Source organism: Argentina anserina, chromosome 7, assembly GCF_933775445.1.
Source record: "Argentina anserina chromosome 7, drPotAnse1.1, whole genome shotgun sequence".
Taxonomy (NCBI): domain Eukaryota; kingdom Viridiplantae; phylum Streptophyta; class Magnoliopsida; order Rosales; family Rosaceae; genus Argentina; species Argentina anserina.
In genome coordinates this window covers 23,860,095-23,876,693 of record NC_065878.1, presented here as the reverse complement: position 1 = coordinate 23,876,693, position 16,599 = coordinate 23,860,095, and the positions used below count along the sequence as shown (strand labels likewise).

Sequence of the window (16,599 nt, the reverse complement as noted above, 5' to 3'; positions counted from 1 at the left end):
TTAGGGATTTTTCGGCCTATTTTTCGGTTGGGCTGTAGGCCATACAGCCTTTGTACTGCTTCCGTCCCCGATGTAAGTGCTCAATAGTTCAGTCCAAAAGAGTCGGAACTTGGGAAATGATACAAGTTGCAGGAGAAAAAAAAAATCCCCACGGAAATGAGTGAATAAGAAGAAGGTAACAGAATGAATTAACGACAAGGGTTGCAGGTAAACAGAAATGAATGAATCACACGAGCTACAAAGCACCAAAGTCAACTACAGGCTACGATAAACAAGGCAAATGCCATTTTCCAAACTAAATTAACAAATTGTTGAAAATGCAGGTCTTTCGGTGTCATGTCCCATCCATCTGCTGATTTTTTTTCATGACATTAACTTTTGGCTCATTTTCCGAAGAAATTTATTGAGTACACGTAGGTTTTAACCACGCAATCTTCTTGCTGAGATTCACCACTAAGCCATCACATCGACAACGAATTTCCTAATTTTCTGTGTCTGCCTTGAGGCTATGTACATATTTTTCCGACTCTTTTGAGTGTTTTAGCCTCTTCTGTCTCCCGCAGTTGCTCATGGTTAGTTTCCTTTCGCCAAACTGCACCACAAGTATGATGGTATTCCAACATACGGCTACACTTCACAAGATTCCTGCACGAAGGTGTTGAAAATGTCTATAAATCCTGATATCATATTTGTCCTTGCAACAAAAGTAAGAGCCGTCTGTAAAATGAGTTTGTGGCCACAGCTGAAATGCTCACCCATATATGTGTGTATGAATGCAGTAATCCTTTTCATTTTTAGTTTTACATCATCGATGACATGTACATGTATTAACTATTCCTGCAGGTCACGTCTTGATGTCGCCTACTTTCAGTTTCATCTTCATGTTACCAGCTTGAACCAATATTTCTTCCTTGGACGGATCCACTCTCAAGACTGTGGCCTTCATTCCAAGGGAAGAAACAAACACCATATTGCCAACTTTGGGAAGCTCAAACTTACCTGAAACATACAAGGTGGGTCTACTTACTAATAGTAGAAAAACTTAATTTGGTAGAAACTCAGTCAGATTCTCAAAGAGATGACAAAATTAATCTAATTACTCTGAAAAGGTCATTAGTAAGTTGGTACATTTACCTGATGCCGGTTTTGTAGCATCTTCAGAAGAGGATGCCCACCTTTTTGTGTCACCAACATCAGTTGTTTTCATTGCTAATGCATGCTGTCTTTTACGCTCCAAAGTAGGCTGCAGAGATCGAATTGCAGATTCGCGTTGCTTTCGTGCTTTTTTGTGAAGAATAGATCGTGCCATTGCAGCAGCCTCAGATATTTCTCGCATTTTCCTAAATCTTTGATCATTACCATGTTCAATAATCTTCCTTCTGGCAATCAATAATTTCTCATGCAAGTCTCTTGAGATCCTGTACATACAAATATAGCAGATATAAACAAAATAATTGTAAGCTACATCTCATCTTTGGGAAAATGAATACCTTTGGTACGAGAGCATAATAGATATTGCAATATTGTATCATTAATTAATCTACTTGGATGCTGTCAAATGAAATCTGTTTTCTTGTCTATATGTTTTTTCTTCTATTTAATAGATTGCTTTTTTCTTCCCACAGAGCATAAGAATACTATTTACACAAGCACTATCAGAATGGGGAACAGACTCTCACATCAGATGATTCTGTGCTTCATATAAAAGCTCTTGATACTCCTGCTTTAACCGTTCCATATCAACTATAACCTGCATTGAATATAAGAAATGTTAATATGTTGCATCTGTCAATTCAAGAAACTAAATTTGAGAAAAAGATCAGTGTATCACTTCTGTTAGCGGCCACCAGAATGTGTGAACATTATTCTAGTTTCTTCCACTGTTTCATACATACAGGTGATACAGCGCCTTTTTATATTACTCCTTTTATTTTTGTCTAATTATTCAGAATAAGATAACAGAGGTGTATTACCTCATCTATCCCTGCACTAGCTGCACCGTATAATTCTCTGGCGTTATCAACTACTTTGCCAGGTAGTCCTAACCTTTCAGCTATATTGATTGCATTAGAACGCCCTGCAGAATACATTGCATACTTGACTCACTATTAAGCAGCATAATCATATGATGTAGAGGGTAGTATAGGATTAAGGGTATACCAGTGACTACTGGCTTCCTAATGAATGAAACTGAATTGAAGAGATTTGCAGTATTCAGAATAAAGACCTGGTACTCCCCAGAGAATTCTGTAAGTTGGCTTTAAGTTAACTTCATCAAACTCCATACATGCATTTTCAAAGGCGTCATTGCTGTCAAACCGAAAATGTCATCGACACAAACCCAGACTTGTAGAAGGGGGGGATATTATATAGGGTACGTAGGTTTCAGGTACACAGAAAAAATGACTCCATAGGAGAGCAACTGTATTCAGGAAAGCCTGATAACAGCTATGGTCTAAATTAACCCGACACATTAGAAAGGGGACTACACTTTTATTACTAATTCAATTCTTACCTGTATTTTAGGGTTTTCAGTTCACCATGATGTGTTGTGGCAATTGTCAGCAAAGCACCAGTTTCAGCGAAAGATTCCAATAGTGACATCCCCAGTGCTGCTCCTTCAAGGGGATTTGTTCCTGCACCAACCTGATAATGGAAGGAGTTGTGTAATTGCTGTAAATATAAGTTCAGCTTTCTTTCTCTTTTGCTTCCTGGTGACATATTGCTAAATCATTGTATTTCAAAAGAGTTAAAGTGTAACAGCACCTCATCTAGTAGCACGAGTGAACAACTTGTTGACTGCGATTGTATGTCCTACAAGATGTAAGAAAAGTACCGCTTGAAAAGTATTCATATCACATAAATATATAGGATTTCACCCATCAGAAATAATGTATTTAACTATAATTATATATTTTATGAAACTTTACAATATTGCTGGAAATAATTTTCTTACACTTATATGTTTTAGGTGTCCCGAGAAGGTGGACAGAGATTGAGACAGAGATTGTTCATCACCAATGTCAGCAAACACTGAATCAAACCAAGGGATTTGTACCGACTCAGAACATAAAACATAAAGACCTGCAATATAATAGAAAAAAGGGTCATAAGCCAGGAAACTTGAAGATGGTGTTGAATGTTGCATTTGTCACTAAAATTCTATCCTAAATGACTGAATTATCTTTTTTTTTTTTAAAAACACAATTTTCATGTGCTTGTGAGACTGAGACTTAATAGAATATTCCACAGGCACACAAAAAAAAAGATGAATACTTAGGATATGCAACCTGATTTTGCCATCATAGCTGCCAATCCTACAGTCTTCAAGCCAATTGTTTTACCCCCCGTATTAGGGCCAGTGATAACCAAAACTCGAGTTTTCTGTGAGACAAAAAAATCTACTGGAACCGGTGGAGCCTGCCACAAATGGAAATACTATCTTTTAGAAATATGTGAATGTCCTTTCTACGATGCATTCTGAGAGATAAACCAGGTGATAAGTACAAATATTCAACCAATAGAGTTCAAATATGTCATCCGGAAAGATATCAAACAATCTTCTAAACACTCTAAGTCTAAGATGATATAGGCTATAGGTTCTACTCCTTTCTTCTAAACGCTCTACTTTCAGTGTTCTTTCATTATGACATCATCTACAGTACCAAACTCCTAATTAAAAAAAATGAATAATTGCTTTCAGAAAGTAACATTCACCTAAATGCAATTCCATGAAGTTTAAGAAGTAAATGAGCATATTATCAAGCAATAGAATTTCAATTCAAAATTATACATCTCCGGAATCAATCTTCAGAAAAAGTTTTCAACAGAAAAGTACCAACAAAAAGGGACATGAAATCATAAATATTGCATAATTACCAGAGTAACATCCTTGGAATCCTTCCTAGCCTTCTTCAAATTTTGTCTATGCTGTTGCAATAATAAAGGATGATGAGCTTTTGGGAGATACAACACCCATTCACTCTTGGGATAGGATGCCTGTAGAAGTTTGTTCTCTGAAAAGTAGGCGTCAGAAGCAGAAGAGCCACACCCTCCTGGTAGAAATACATTGGGACTTGTTCCTCCATATGCTAGGCCATAAGTTGCTCGGGCATTTACCTACAAGTTAAAAACACAATATAAGCCACCAAGGAGTTTATCAATTTAGACAATCAGACAAGTAAAAGTCACAAGGGCACTCAGAAAATGATCCATTCATACATGATGATAGTGGAAATGTGCTTCAAACTAAAGTTGCGATTCTAAATTAAGTAAAGACTACTCTTTTTTAGACATTTAAGTTTGAAATTAAGACAGAGATAACTAAAAAAGAAGAAATTTTTTAGCAACCTACCACATCCAGTTCGATTATACTTTTCAATAGCCGTTCAATATTCTCAAGATCCATTTGCATCTGTTGATAAACCACATATGAAAATAAGGGCAAACACATGATAGTTTTAAAGCCAGAAAAAAGTTATAACCACAATAGTCCAGAACCTTTTCTGTTAACATAGAGAGAACCTCTGCCTCAGCCTCTGATACTAGTGCTCTTGTTCGTTGTAACTCATCATTCAGAGGAACAGCAGATAATGGCTCAACAATGCTTCCTTTGCCTGAACCACTATAACATTATATCACTCTCAGGATTGAAAATTTTCGAAACTGAGATTCATTAAGAGAAGGGAAGATCAAGACCAACAAATATTCAAATGATATCACTTAGGATGGTTAAAGCCTTATAGGTGATCCAGGTTATAACTTTACAGACCTGGGCAACAGCAGACCCTTAAAAGTTGTCATTTCATTAGCGCTGGATTTTATGCACCACCTTCCATCAACAGTACTGACTTCCTGAACCAGTGTAGATAGTATAAACTAAAATGCGGTGAAGATTTTATGGGAATAAATCTTTTAATTTGTGATTCTTACCATAAGTGGTGTTTCACTCTTGTCATTCCGGACTAGGCTTTCCATCAACTGATATATCTGAAAAGAGAACATCAGAATTAGAACTAAGTTGCAAATAAGAATGTTTACAAATGATAATTCCAGACTCATAGAGTAAATGCTTCTGTACCGTGTGATGATGTGCCTACTTACAATCACATGTTCTGTTCAACAATGTATGTGAGATCATCACAGCACAAATGTGGTGGTTAGGAAAAGTAAGATATGCAGATTTGTTACTTCCAATCGAAAAGATAAATGGGATAAAGAACCATTCATTTAGGTTATGCCTTAAGTGTTGATTGATGCCATACAGCTGATGGCTACAAAAATATGGCCTTTCTCTCGTCTATACGCTCAATAATCATCATCAGATTAAAGTAATGAACTCCCCAAAACAAGAACTTACCTTTTTCTCAAGCGTCCGAACTTGACTGCGCAGACGTTTCAGGTTTGGACTCTAAAAAGAGAAATTACAGTTAGAAGGACATAAAACTTGCCAACTAAGGACTTAAATTGCAGTAAAAAGAACAATGCCAGTATGTTAATAACGAACCGCAGAGTCTTTAACACGGCCGTCTTCATATATAACTTGCTGTATCAGCTTAGCCAGTGATCGGTTCACAAAAAATTCCATTATCTGCACCAAAAAATTCAAAGCACATTTGAATCCACTAAAAGCATAAAATGTCAACAAGCAATTACCATCAGCTGATAACTTAACTCTCAAGCTTACACTCACCACTTCCGAAAGAGGCATAAATCGCCTGTACCACTCGGCATCTTCCTTGATTGCACCTTTCATATTACTCTGCAAGTGCTCCGCGTATTGCAGCAGCTCCATCACAGCTACTGCTTCCATTCCTTCCACATGTGAGCTCCTCCGAGCTCGTTGTATAGCAGATTGCACCTTCATACACACACACACACAAAATCAACGGTCATGAACATCCAACAGTTTCAGCAAAAATCAACAACGGCCACACAATTTACATGATTACCAGAACAACTTTGACGCCGCCGAAGTCCAAATTGCACGCGCCGTGCTTGAGCATTTCCACCGCCGCGTTGGTTTCCTCCAGAAGCCTCAGGCTCTCTTCGTAGGTCTGGCTCAAACACCATAGCTGAGCCTATTTCACCGATTCAGTAACAGAATCAGAGAAGACGAAGAAGATTAGAAGACGAGTCAGTGTTGAGAGCAGTGTGACTTACCTTAGTGGCTTCGCGGCCTAAAGGAGTACGAGCGAAGGCGGCGACGGAGTCGCAGAGCTTATCCCATTCCAAAACCCTAAGGCTGTCGTAGTGGACCTGCGACTTGGTTGAGTGGTTTGCTTGGATTGAGAAGCGAGTGAGGAAAGCGCGGGTCTTGAACTGAAGAGAGAGAGTGAAGGAGAAGATGGAGCTGCCGCCGAATAGGGCGGCGGAGGAGGAGAGCATTTCTCGGTTGGGGTGCTGATCGGCGTCGGTTAGAAACGGTTACAATTTTGCCGGGATAACTCGCTCCATGAATTTTCAGTCATCAAAGTCACCACGATAATGATAAACCAGGCAACGTGTGGTGGATATTGGGCCGGGTAGGGCGAACCCGCTTGAGTTTTGTATTTATGTGAACACGTCGGTTTTATTTTTTATATTTTTTTTATGGAGGTAACATTTGAAAATTACACTCGATCTGTCTAATCCTCATGAAAATTGGTAAAAGTAAAACTAGGTAGCCCTCAAGATCAAAATAGATTGATATAATATCTTAATAATCTACCAAAACCACCTCCTAAATTAAATCTAACTATTGTTGCTAACGTCATCCATAGCTAAGAGGTCATAAAAAGTGTCAATTGAAAAGAACAATGACGTCTGGTCTACTTTTTGTGACATGTTTGTTTGCATGAATGATGGATAATATACGACAATTTAAATGTTAAAGAATAAGTAAATCGAGGAAATGAATATAAGTATGAGAAAGTTGTTTAGCTATCGTAACTTTGTATAATCGCATGTAATTTTGCAAATCCATGTAATGTTAGTAAACATATTATTCAAAATTTCAAATATTAGGTTAGAAATCATACTACGTTTGTTTGTTGTTGAGAGATTTCATGCAATGTCACTCATCACCTTCTATTGTTTCCTTGCCTTGTTGACACACAAATTCGAACTTTCTGGTTTCTAAGGAACTTTTGAATTCAAGCCTCGTAATAAAGTAACATGCATGTATATACAAGAAATGTACCTAAAATGAAGAATGGTTCCTCCCTACTTCAACCGAAAACAACCTTTTAGATATCTTTCTTGCATAAGTTATTACAATGATCAGCAAGAAAGGGTCGTATAACCCAAAAAGTGAAGAAAAAATGGGAAAATTACAGAGCTGTGATTCGTCCTGCTTCATGCAAAAGATAGATGGACAAAACCTGTGATCGATCTGAACCAACAAAACCAAATGAATGAATCCAAACATGGAATTCAAGCAAGTTAGAAAAGTCCGAACAAAACCGAAAACCCGAGGACAATAAGCCACACAATGTGAACCAAAAGCAAGGCCTGCGCTGATAGAGGAGCCGCACCCCCATTCCCCACCTCGCAGAAACCCAACTTGGCCACTTTAACCCCGGCGCATTGAGCCTCCTGGCAGCCACACCAATATGTCACACCGTTCACGCCACATACCGGGTCCGGTCGAAAGCAATTGACCGGACACGAGAGAGCGTGAACGGGTGACTTGGGCAGAACAGGACATACATCGGCTGGTTGAGACTCAGAGGGCAGTTTGATGAAAGTGGATTCCTGCTCAGATCGGACGGTGGTGGGGAAGCAACCGAGGATGAAGGCGGTGAAGAGAATCGGTAAAATGAGAGAGATTGGGGATTTAAGGAAGTTGATGAGCTCCATGGAAGGCGAGTTATTTTGCATCAAGCTTGCACCTCTTCGATGGAGTTGCACCAAATCCTTATCTCTCTCGAAAGAGCTTTAAATCTGAGCTCCAGTGTATATCATGAAACCCTTGTTCTTCTTCCCCCGAACCTTCCCCAAATTTGAGAGAAATTCTCCAAATCAGGTCAGGTCAGGTGAATTGTCTCAGGTTCTGAATAATATCGATCTTTTCACCCCGGCCCGGGTTAAAGATGCTCGGTTAAAATAGGTAAGAGTGAAGAATCCCTAATGTGTAGGGGGAAGAAGGATCAGACACTTGGTTGACGCGCAATGCATTAAGTGAATTGGTTGTCACCGGACGCCGTCGCTTAAGCATTTTGAGCAGTGAACGATGGCCCATCGTTCCCGCCTTTGGTGTTATGATTTCTTACTTATTAGGTACTAACTTTTCAGTAATATATTATGATTTATATCTCGTGGATTATGATTATGTCCACAAAATCATTTCGTATATTGCTCCATTTGACTTTACTAATCAAGTGAAAACGCGTTGCAGAAAAATTATGAGGAATTTACTGCATTAATTGTATATATATTAGCATCCTTTAAATTGAAAATCAGCATTAATTCATTTACCAAAAAAGAATTCTATTACCACAAAATCTTTATATTGTGTCTGAAAATGTATTTGACAGATCTGTAGCTCTCTATTAGCTATATATGATCGATGGGACATGATATTCAATGATGGGAGATGATCTTTTTAAATAGTGATATATACTCCTTCACTGCATGTGTCAAAATAGACTCAGAGAGTTGTTAGATTATTTCAGCAACACTATTGAGATTCTGTAAGGTATTAATGATTTACATAGAGTTCTATGTATGTTAAAGTATTATCAACTGAATGACACGACTAGGAGCAAATTAGCATAGAATTTTATGTATAATATAGATTTAGATGAACTAAACAAAGGGCTTTTGTATTAACGATCTTTGATACAAATTGTAATTTATCAAGAGAATAACAAAATACGTTGTTGGTTTAAATGATCTTGTGGTATGAGAAGAATAGTGCCATTGGTGATTTCCCGGCATTGAAGCTAACTGTCATAACGAACATGTGTGTTTCCAGGTAAATGTAAGGCGCGGCAAAGTTGTGGCTGTCCATTTGGAAAGGAATGCCAGGAAAATGGCCCTGGAATTTCTCCTAAACTAGGGGATAGATCTCCCCTATATATCAACCCCATGCTACATCGCCATAATCCCTACAGCCTCCACAAACCCCCCCTGCTTCTGTTCATACCAAAGACCCTCGCGCATTCTTCCCATACTCTAATCAATAACCATGGGAGGCTGTGCGAGCAAACCTAAGGAGTTTAGCGAGAACACCAAGGAGACTGCTCCGGCAGAGCAGCCTGCCAAGGTTGAGGAGACCGCCGTTGCCGCTGCCGCCGAGGAGACTACTGCTGCTGATGATAAGAAGGACGGCAGCGCAGCAGAGGTTAAGAGTCAGGATGAAGCACCTTTGGTGGATCTCTCGAAGCCTGAGGAGGAGGAAACAAAAGCCACTGAGACCGTGCCGGTGCTCGTACTCCCCGGAGAAGCTCTAGTGGTAGAGAACCCGAAAGGGGAGACAGTTGAGGTCGAGGTTGCTGCCAAGGAAGGTGAGATCATCTACGTTGAAGCTGTCAAGGAGGCAAAAGTAGAGAAAAAGGAAGAAGAGAAGCCCAAAAAGGAGGAGAAGAAGGAAGAAGTAGAAGAAGAAAAACCCAAGACAGCTCCGGTCGCCACATCAGAGGACAAGAACGCAGAGCCCCTTGTCAAAGTATGATCTACAACCTCCAATCTGATTCAATTGTACCCCGTTAATGAACAGAAAAGTGCAGGAGGCAAATGATGATTTTTTGTATGCACTTTGTATTCAAACTTTTGGGACTCAATCAATAAGGAAAAAAATTATTTTAGATGCATGCGTAATCTTTGTTATTCAGTAATCAGTATAGTCTCGTTAGTTAAGGTTTAAGAATAAGATTTGTCATGGATTGATATGCTGCTCACACTCCTTATATTTAGGTCCTCAAATACAAGACGATTCCTTAATCCTCTAGTTTTGAATTAGCTAGAAAATGAAAAAGAGTTGGATAATGAGTTGATGAAGTCTTCATTTTTCACCGAGAAGTTAATGTCCTAAACCTATAGTCGTGGCTCATATAAGGCCATGTCCTAAAACGAATAGGAAACAGAGATTAGCGAGGAACACAGCCTGATCAAGCTTATGAATACATGAGTAAATGCCTCATCTGTGGTTTATTGTTGAATAGAGTCCCAGAGATGGAGACCAATTCGGATATGAAAACCTTGAAATCTTTTTTGGAAGTAAAGCACAGATTGGTGATCATTTATACAAAGCATGAAGTATTGAACTTCTATTCATGTGTATAACAGTGGAAAACCTCAATTCAATGCTTGTAAACTTGATAACAAACACCCCTTAGAGGTGGGGGCAAATACAAAACAGTTTCAAAAAATCTATTGCAATCGGTAATTAAGCTAAGCAACCTCCTTGTTCGAACCAGGTGCAACTTCCTTGCTCTTGGTGATTTCCTCATCTTCATCCTCATTCTTCACAGCAAACAAGACCAGAACGAGTAATAACGGATAGCTCACAGTCGTGAAAACCCAATTCATAATCAATTGGCCAAGGAAAGAGACATGGCGAGTATCAACTTGCCAAGCAACAGCTCCTCCAGCACTCTGCACTCCTTTGTAGAATCCAACATACCTGTAACACATGCATAAATGTGGTTCACAATTCACATCATATTCACAATGCTATATACCTGAAAATACTCTACCCTATCATTATGTGCAGTTATGTCATACCTGCTTAGAGTTTCAGAATCATCAGCCAAGGCACCGATGACCCAGTAGACAAGGCTTTGGAACATAGCATCCAACAACCCGAAACTAAAGTACAACGCAAACGGTCCAGCGAAATCAGCACCAGGGCCCTTGAAATCCAGCTTCTCCGGCTTATTTCCGCGACTGTAACCTAGCTGGTTGGCAAGTCCACCAGCCCAAATGGCAGTGCTAAGAACAGCCACCACTACAATGCCGAAAAACCCCCTCGTCCTCCTACTCTTGAAGCTGAAATCCATTATGTACCCGATCCCAATCGACCCAATCATCTGCGCACCCCAGTAGAACACATTGTTCAAACCCCTAGTCCTCAAATTGAACATCACCCCATTCACATTATTAAACTGATACGTATAAAAAAAGTTGCTAGACCAAGCAGCAGGGACAATAAGCAGCATCTTCCAATTCAAAAACAGCTTCCCTATCTCAATCGCCTCAGTAGTAACATTGGAGTACTGAATCTTAGTACACTTGGTCCCATCGTCACGCACCACCTTACTCGCCGGCAATATAGCCAGGGTCAAAATCGTGCCGATACTCATGAACACCATGAAACCAATGTAAGTTGCATCATTGACAGAAGCGGCTTCAGTTCTGTGGTAGTTAAGAACAAAAGGGATCAACCCACCAATGACACCACCCATGTTGAAGACACTCCAGAAGAACGAGATGTAAGTCCCTTTCCGGTTCGGGGGCGGGTACGACGTCATGATGGCGCCCTGTCCGGCCCATAGGAGGCCGGCGCCGACGCCGAGAATGGCGCCGGCGGTGATGGCGAAGGCCTGGTGCTTGTAGTGGTTGTAGTAGAGGAAGGAGCCGGCATAGAGAACATAGGTGGAGCAAGCGGAGAGGAGAGTGAGACGAGGGCCGAGGATGTTGTAGATGCCGCCGCCGAGGATGCCGAAGACGGCGAAGGTGGTGTAGAGAGCGGTGGAGGCGTTGTTGGAGGCGGTGGGGTCGACCTGGCCTCCGCCGCCCATGCCGGAGAGGGCGTTGAACATTCCCGGGCAGCAGAAGCAGACCAAGCCGATGAGACCCACTTGCACCAGCGGCGAGTTGTACCGGAGTAACGACTTGGGAGGAAGCTCCTGTCCTTCTTTGGCCATATCGTCACCTCCTTCGAGACCCATCACCGCCAAAGATCAGTACTTGAAGTGCAAAACGCTATTGGGTAGTGAAGGAGAGACTCAAACTAATCCAAACTTGTTGGTTGGGTGAGTGAGAGAGGCCAAAGATTGGAGCTTTCGAAGTATGGACCAGACTGGAAAATGATGAGCGGAATGGTAGGCAAAAGTTGACTGTTTTAAAAGAGAGAAATGAGAGAGGGACAAGATCACATAGGTAAGACACACAAGTTTTGGATTACAGGGGTTTACAAGAACACAACACAGCTGGGTGAGTGAGTTAATGTTTATGGAGGAAAGCCGGAGTATAAATCGATGATGGCCGTGGGGATCAATCCGATTATGGAATATAAAAATAAACAAGGAAGAAGGAATCAGTCGATGAGTTTATTATAGGTGGAATGGAATCTTGGAAGTTAGAGGAAAATTCTATTGATGTGGAGCTGGATCTTGTGCCCAAAACAAAATAACAATGCCAGACCATACCAGACGCACCAAATCCAAAAGCCAAAATTTCTACAGCATAAATTATTAAATTATGTGCGTAAATGAGTAATGAACGGTAAGGGAATAAAGACAGGAGAGAATAGAAAGGGCAAGTGTGACTTGTTATGCAAGGCAGAGAGGCAGACGCATCCTGTCCTTGACTTTAAGTGAATTGGATTAAGTTTTCACTGCAGGCCAAAACATAGAAATTATAGAATAGAAACAATGGCAGGCCCAGTGAAGAGCTTGACTAATCAGCAATTAACAATGGATAATTAGGTCACCATACCATGATGAAAATTGTGTTCTTGCTCTCATCATAACATGCAAATCACAAGTTCGAATGCTTTTCTTTTGCAAGGACTGCAGGCCTGCCGGCTGCAATGCATCATATTATCTTTGTCCAAGTGACTAGGTTTGTCGAAATTATTTGGCAATCCGAAACCTAATGCCAGAGTGGGAGTAAACACAGAAAGCGAACATAATTCATGGAAGGCTAGAAGGCCGGAGACTTGGTATATTGATCAGACATGAAAGTTGTTTCCAATTATGTAATAGTATATATAGTAATTTTCTAAGTATGCATAACATTAGATTGAAACATGTACTGAGAAAATCAAGTAAAACCAGCCCTTCACCTAATTGATGATCAAAGAGTTAATATCATTGTTGAATCAGTTCCAAGTTCCAACCCAAACACAAGTTTCAATCTCAGGATTAGTCCCTATTTCTGATAGCACGGATGTTAATACCTTGTAGTGAATTACAGCTCATATTAAAATGGACAAGTCTGCTGTCAAGATCAAAAATTGCTCTGATAGTGATATTGAGAAAAATCACCTATATTTTAATTGCGGTTTTGAAGCGAAAACCCAGGTGCATCAGTCACCTTCTTTGAAGCCTTATCTTCATCAACTGTTTCATCAGTCAACTTAGTTGCATGCTGAGATTCTTCAGAGGGTGTAACAGCCTTAAAGCCTCCAGTTGATCCATTTGTCGGATCCCCACCCAACCTTTTGTAAAGAGTAAGGGCTTGAGAAATCATGGAGGAGACACCGGTAGGATCATTGGGAAGCAAGATTGTGGTGCCCTGGAAAAACAAAGTAAAAGAGACACAGATTAGAAGCCTGGCTAGTTTAGTAATCAGTTGAGCATATGTAATAACAGCATACACAAAAAGTTATATGTTTATCTTGTTCACCTGTTTCGCAATATTTCCAAAGGCCATAACATACTGCTCAGCGACTTTCAAAGCAGCAGCCTGCAAATCAAATCAGAGATCATTAGTTCCTTGTTCCAACCACACAAATATGATTTCCATAAGTCTATACACCATAAACCGTCAGACTAGATACGATTTCCGCTGCAATGGCTGATGCATAAAGGAACTAGTATGAAGGTGCAAAGCAAAGTAGTATGAGACTGAAGGTTGACAGTAAAGAGAAAAGAATGTTCAAATAACATACCATCCGTCATCATTAATGCTAATACAGTCAAAGGTATAAAAAAGGATATAAAAAAAAAAGAAAAAAAAAAGGAGTTGAACACACATAATTACTATTCCCATGGTTGAGCCTATGAAAAAAAATTGCTTTCAAAGCACTAAAACGACAGTCTTTGCGGTCTAAAATTAAGCACCAACACTATGTTCATATGCCAAAATAAACAATTAAGGAGGAACACTTTAGAAACAATTTTGCAATCACAATACAACGAAGTGAAGAACCTCACCTCTCCACCCCCATGTTCCATAAGACTCTTTGAAACAAGTGAGATCCCTTTAGAAGCAGCATCTGCTTTGGCTAGTTCTCCTATAAAAGAATATTTAAAATAATGGATGATCAGCGGAAGAAGTTACAAGAGCCAAAAGTTATCAATTAGAGGAACATCAACATTAAACCTATCTTTATTTCACACTACTGGAACTCGATAAAATGTAGCTACCTTCTGCAGCCAAAAATGCAGCACGCCTCTCCCCTTCAGCTTGGTTAATGGCGGCATCCCTTTCACCTGAGAAAGATTAGTGAATTTCAGTGAATTTGACTTGATGAACCATGTACCTATAAGGCTATAACTAGAATATCAAACAACATATGGTTTCTTACCTTCAGACACGAGAATTTTAACTCTCTTTTTCCGTTCTGCATCAGCTTGCATTTCCATCGATTGCCTCACCGTAAGAGGAGGAGTTATGTCCTCTAAGAAAGTAACAAGTGGTTACACAAACATTTCTCACTGACAATAACAAAAGTATGGCTGAATGAAATACTTGCAAAAAAAGATGTCTTACTTAGCACATATCGGATGCACTTCAAGCCGTATGCTGTTGCAGCTTCGTTAACAACCCTCTACAAGATAAAAAGGTGAGCTTATGATATATAATAATTCATTGAACCTATGAAACAATCTTAAAAAACCAATATACAGCAACAAGCTGGAATAATGTAGATAAACACCCTGCTTTCTTGTCCAGCAGATTATCAAAATACAGGACAAACAAGGGAAATAAACAAAACAAAATTGACCAATATATTCAAAAGTAGCAAAGCTAATGAGTTGCAAAAGAAGCAGATACATCTACACTATCTTATTGTTAAGTGATAACTTTTCCCAATGGGTTGTCAAGAGTGATTGACAAAACTTACTACTACAATCTTCAACGGACAATTTCTTATTACCAGCAGGAGATCAGATAATTTTCATGAGATAAAGAAGAAAATGATACCACTATCTCATCATTTAGGTTTTCCCTTTCCTTGAATGCATTGTCAAGAGTAAGCTTCCCAATTGCAGAACGCATAATCCCCTGAGCAACTTGAATAGCTGCATCGAAAGGACGTGCAGCTCCATATGAGGCTAGGTGGGGGTCCTCAATCTGCATTATTAAAACGAAAATGTTAAAAGAAAACAAACTCTCAGTGACCCAGCAAAATAACAAATCCAAGACCCCCAAAGTGATATACCTTAAGGTAAATGACACCATCAACCTGAATCCTGACATTGTCCAGAGTGACAGCTGTCTGGTCTGGCACATTGAAGACCTCCTCCCTCAACGAATGCACGAAAGCGATCCTGTCGACAAATGGAATCAAGAAATGGATTCCAGACCGCAACGTGGTGTGATACTTCCCCAAGCGCTCAATCACAAAAGCCATACGCTCCGGCACAATCCGAATCCCCCAGTTAATTGGTGGAGCAATCTCATGGTTCCTACATATAAACAACCCCAAACAATTCAGTCAATATCTCACTCATAACACAAGAACCATAAACAATCCGTCAACACAGTACTAGTAAAACCGAGTAATAATAACCGAAACTCTAACAATAACCGAGTACTTCTAAAACCCTAACAATCCATGACTAACCTAACCAACCGAAACTCTAAAACTCTAAAATCCAAGTCTCTAAAATCCACAGAACCTTGTATTGACTACCTCCAAAACTCTTAAATCCACAGATACTTAGTAAGGAGTGAAAATTACCGAGAATCGCTGTTGCCGCTGCCGCGGAAGTGACGAACGCCGCCGAGCAAGCTGCGCGCCGGAACGATTGAAGAAGATGGAGAGGAGGAGCCGATGGAGCGGTTGCGGAGGAGCGAAGAGCAGGTTGTGAGTGTCCGGACCGTCGTCACCGCCGCCGGGGACTGACAATGGCGGAGGGATCTCACGGCCGAGCTGAGCTTGATCAAGTTGTTCATCTTTTGGATTTGGAAAATTGGGGAGTGGGGTTTTGGTAGAGGAGTCTCTAACAGGGTTTTAGATTTGCAGAGAGTAGGGGCATTTTTCTACTCTCTTGCTCATGGAAATGTCGTGTTGCTCACACATTGAGATTTCTTAAGCATTTGTATTAGGCATATTAATCGGTTTATATGATCTTGCAAAATAATAGTTGAACCAAAATTATGATCCACTAATATAATCCTCGAAGATTACATATAGAATATACTAGCCAAAATATAAGAGATGTAATATTATAATATATGTGTCTGACCACATAAATACTCATTAACTATGTATTTTGATGTAAATCCTACCTATATAAAAAGGCTAATGAGAATGAATTAGTAGATTAATCACTTCCTCCTAACTTTTCTCCCTTCATAATTTCTATATTTTACAACAAGAGAATGGTTTCACAAAATCTCTAAACTAAAAATGAAGAAAACCTTACTTTCTTGCACATACACCAATTAATTGCAACAAACTAGTCATAAACAATCCAATCGATTACTCGAAAAAACAAA

General features: G+C 39.8%; 3 protein-coding genes across 7 annotated transcripts; all 3 read right to left on the bottom strand.

The window, feature by feature from the left end:
- Positions 1-189: 189 nt before the first annotated feature.
- On the bottom strand, positions 190-6,491 carry LOC126801623 (uncharacterized). 3 transcript variants are annotated; one of them, XR_007672861.1, is made up of 20 exons: positions 6,163-6,490; positions 5,952-6,080; positions 5,693-5,860; positions 5,507-5,590; positions 5,360-5,410; positions 4,933-4,989; positions 4,772-4,854; positions 4,501-4,624; positions 4,355-4,414; positions 3,880-4,119; positions 3,291-3,420; positions 2,957-3,084; positions 2,767-2,814; positions 2,516-2,646; positions 2,228-2,310; positions 1,974-2,077; positions 1,680-1,750; positions 1,135-1,418; positions 756-999; positions 190-645 (listed from the first exon to the last, which is right to left on the bottom strand). XR_007672861.1 is itself a non-coding variant. In XM_050529041.1 (19 exons), the coding sequence occupies exons 1-19, from the start codon at positions 6,385-6,387 to the stop codon at positions 845-847; spliced, it is 2,292 nt and encodes a 763-aa protein (XP_050384998.1). In that variant the 5' UTR covers positions 6,388-6,491; the 3' UTR covers positions 696-844. The 3 variants fall into 3 exon arrangements, 2 of the variants coding, with proteins under 2 accessions (XP_050384998.1, XP_050384997.1); XM_050529041.1 differs by lacking the exon at positions 190-645 and having other exon boundaries at positions 696-999; positions 2,228-2,247; positions 6,163-6,491; XM_050529040.1 differs by lacking the exon at positions 190-645 and having other exon boundaries at positions 696-999.
- Positions 6,492-10,253: 3,762 nt separating this feature from the next.
- LOC126802210 (UNC93-like protein 1) lies at positions 10,254-11,887 on the bottom strand. The gene is made up of 2 exons (XM_050529799.1): positions 10,708-11,887; positions 10,254-10,606 (listed from the first exon to the last, which is right to left on the bottom strand). Exons 1-2 carry the CDS (start codon positions 11,871-11,873, stop codon positions 10,375-10,377), a joined length of 1,398 nt encoding a protein of 465 aa, XP_050385756.1. The 5' UTR covers positions 11,874-11,887; the 3' UTR covers positions 10,254-10,374.
- LOC126802211 (uncharacterized) lies at positions 10,474-16,162 on the bottom strand. 3 transcript variants are annotated; one of them, XM_050529802.1, is made up of 10 exons: positions 15,839-16,162; positions 15,317-15,563; positions 15,079-15,228; positions 14,644-14,701; positions 14,459-14,551; positions 14,298-14,363; positions 14,085-14,164; positions 13,555-13,614; positions 13,194-13,443; positions 10,474-10,606 (listed from the first exon to the last, which is right to left on the bottom strand). In XM_050529802.1, the coding sequence occupies exons 1-9, from the start codon at positions 16,051-16,053 to the stop codon at positions 13,201-13,203; spliced, it is 1,212 nt and encodes a 403-aa protein (XP_050385759.1). In that variant the 5' UTR covers positions 16,054-16,162; the 3' UTR covers positions 10,474-10,606; positions 13,194-13,200. The 3 variants fall into 3 exon arrangements, with proteins under 3 accessions (XP_050385759.1, XP_050385758.1, XP_050385757.1); XM_050529801.1 differs by lacking the exon at positions 10,474-10,606 and adding an exon at positions 12,658-12,798; XM_050529800.1 differs by lacking the exon at positions 10,474-10,606 and having other exon boundaries at positions 12,987-13,443.
- Positions 16,163-16,599: the final 437 nt, after the last annotated feature.

What these genes read in the sequence shown, in the direction of transcription:
- LOC126801623 (XM_050529040.1), bottom strand. Translation starts at nt 6,387, where the DNA reads ATGCTCTCCTCCTCCGCCGCCCTATTCGGCGGCAGCTCCATCTTCTCC. An exon ending in CACTCGTGCTACTAGATGAG is followed by an intron (nt 2,647 to 2,766) that starts GTGCTGTTACAC and finishes TTCCATTATCAG; the next exon opens with GTTGGTGCAGGAACAAATCC. An exon ending in CTGAAAACCCTAAAATACAG is followed by an intron (nt 2,311 to 2,515) that starts GTAAGAATTGAA and finishes TCGGTTTGACAG; the next exon opens with CAATGACGCCTTTGAAAATG.
- LOC126802210 (XM_050529799.1), bottom strand. Translation starts at nt 11,873, where the DNA reads ATGGGTCTCGAAGGAGGTGACGATATGGCCAAAGAAGGACAGGAGCTT. An exon ending in GATTCTGAAACTCTAAGCAG is followed by an intron (nt 10,607 to 10,707) that starts GTATGACATAAC and finishes CATGTGTTACAG; the next exon opens with GTATGTTGGATTCTACAAAG.
- LOC126802211 (XM_050529802.1), bottom strand. Translation starts at nt 16,053, where the DNA reads ATGAACAACTTGATCAAGCTCAGCTCGGCCGTGAGATCCCTCCGCCAT. An exon ending in GTGCATCCGATATGTGCTAA is followed by an intron (nt 14,552 to 14,643) that starts GTAAGACATCTT and finishes TTACTTTCTTAG; the next exon opens with AGGACATAACTCCTCCTCTT. An exon ending in TAAAATTCTCGTGTCTGAAG is followed by an intron (nt 14,364 to 14,458) that starts GTAAGAAACCAT and finishes AATCTTTCTCAG; the next exon opens with GTGAAAGGGATGCCGCCATT.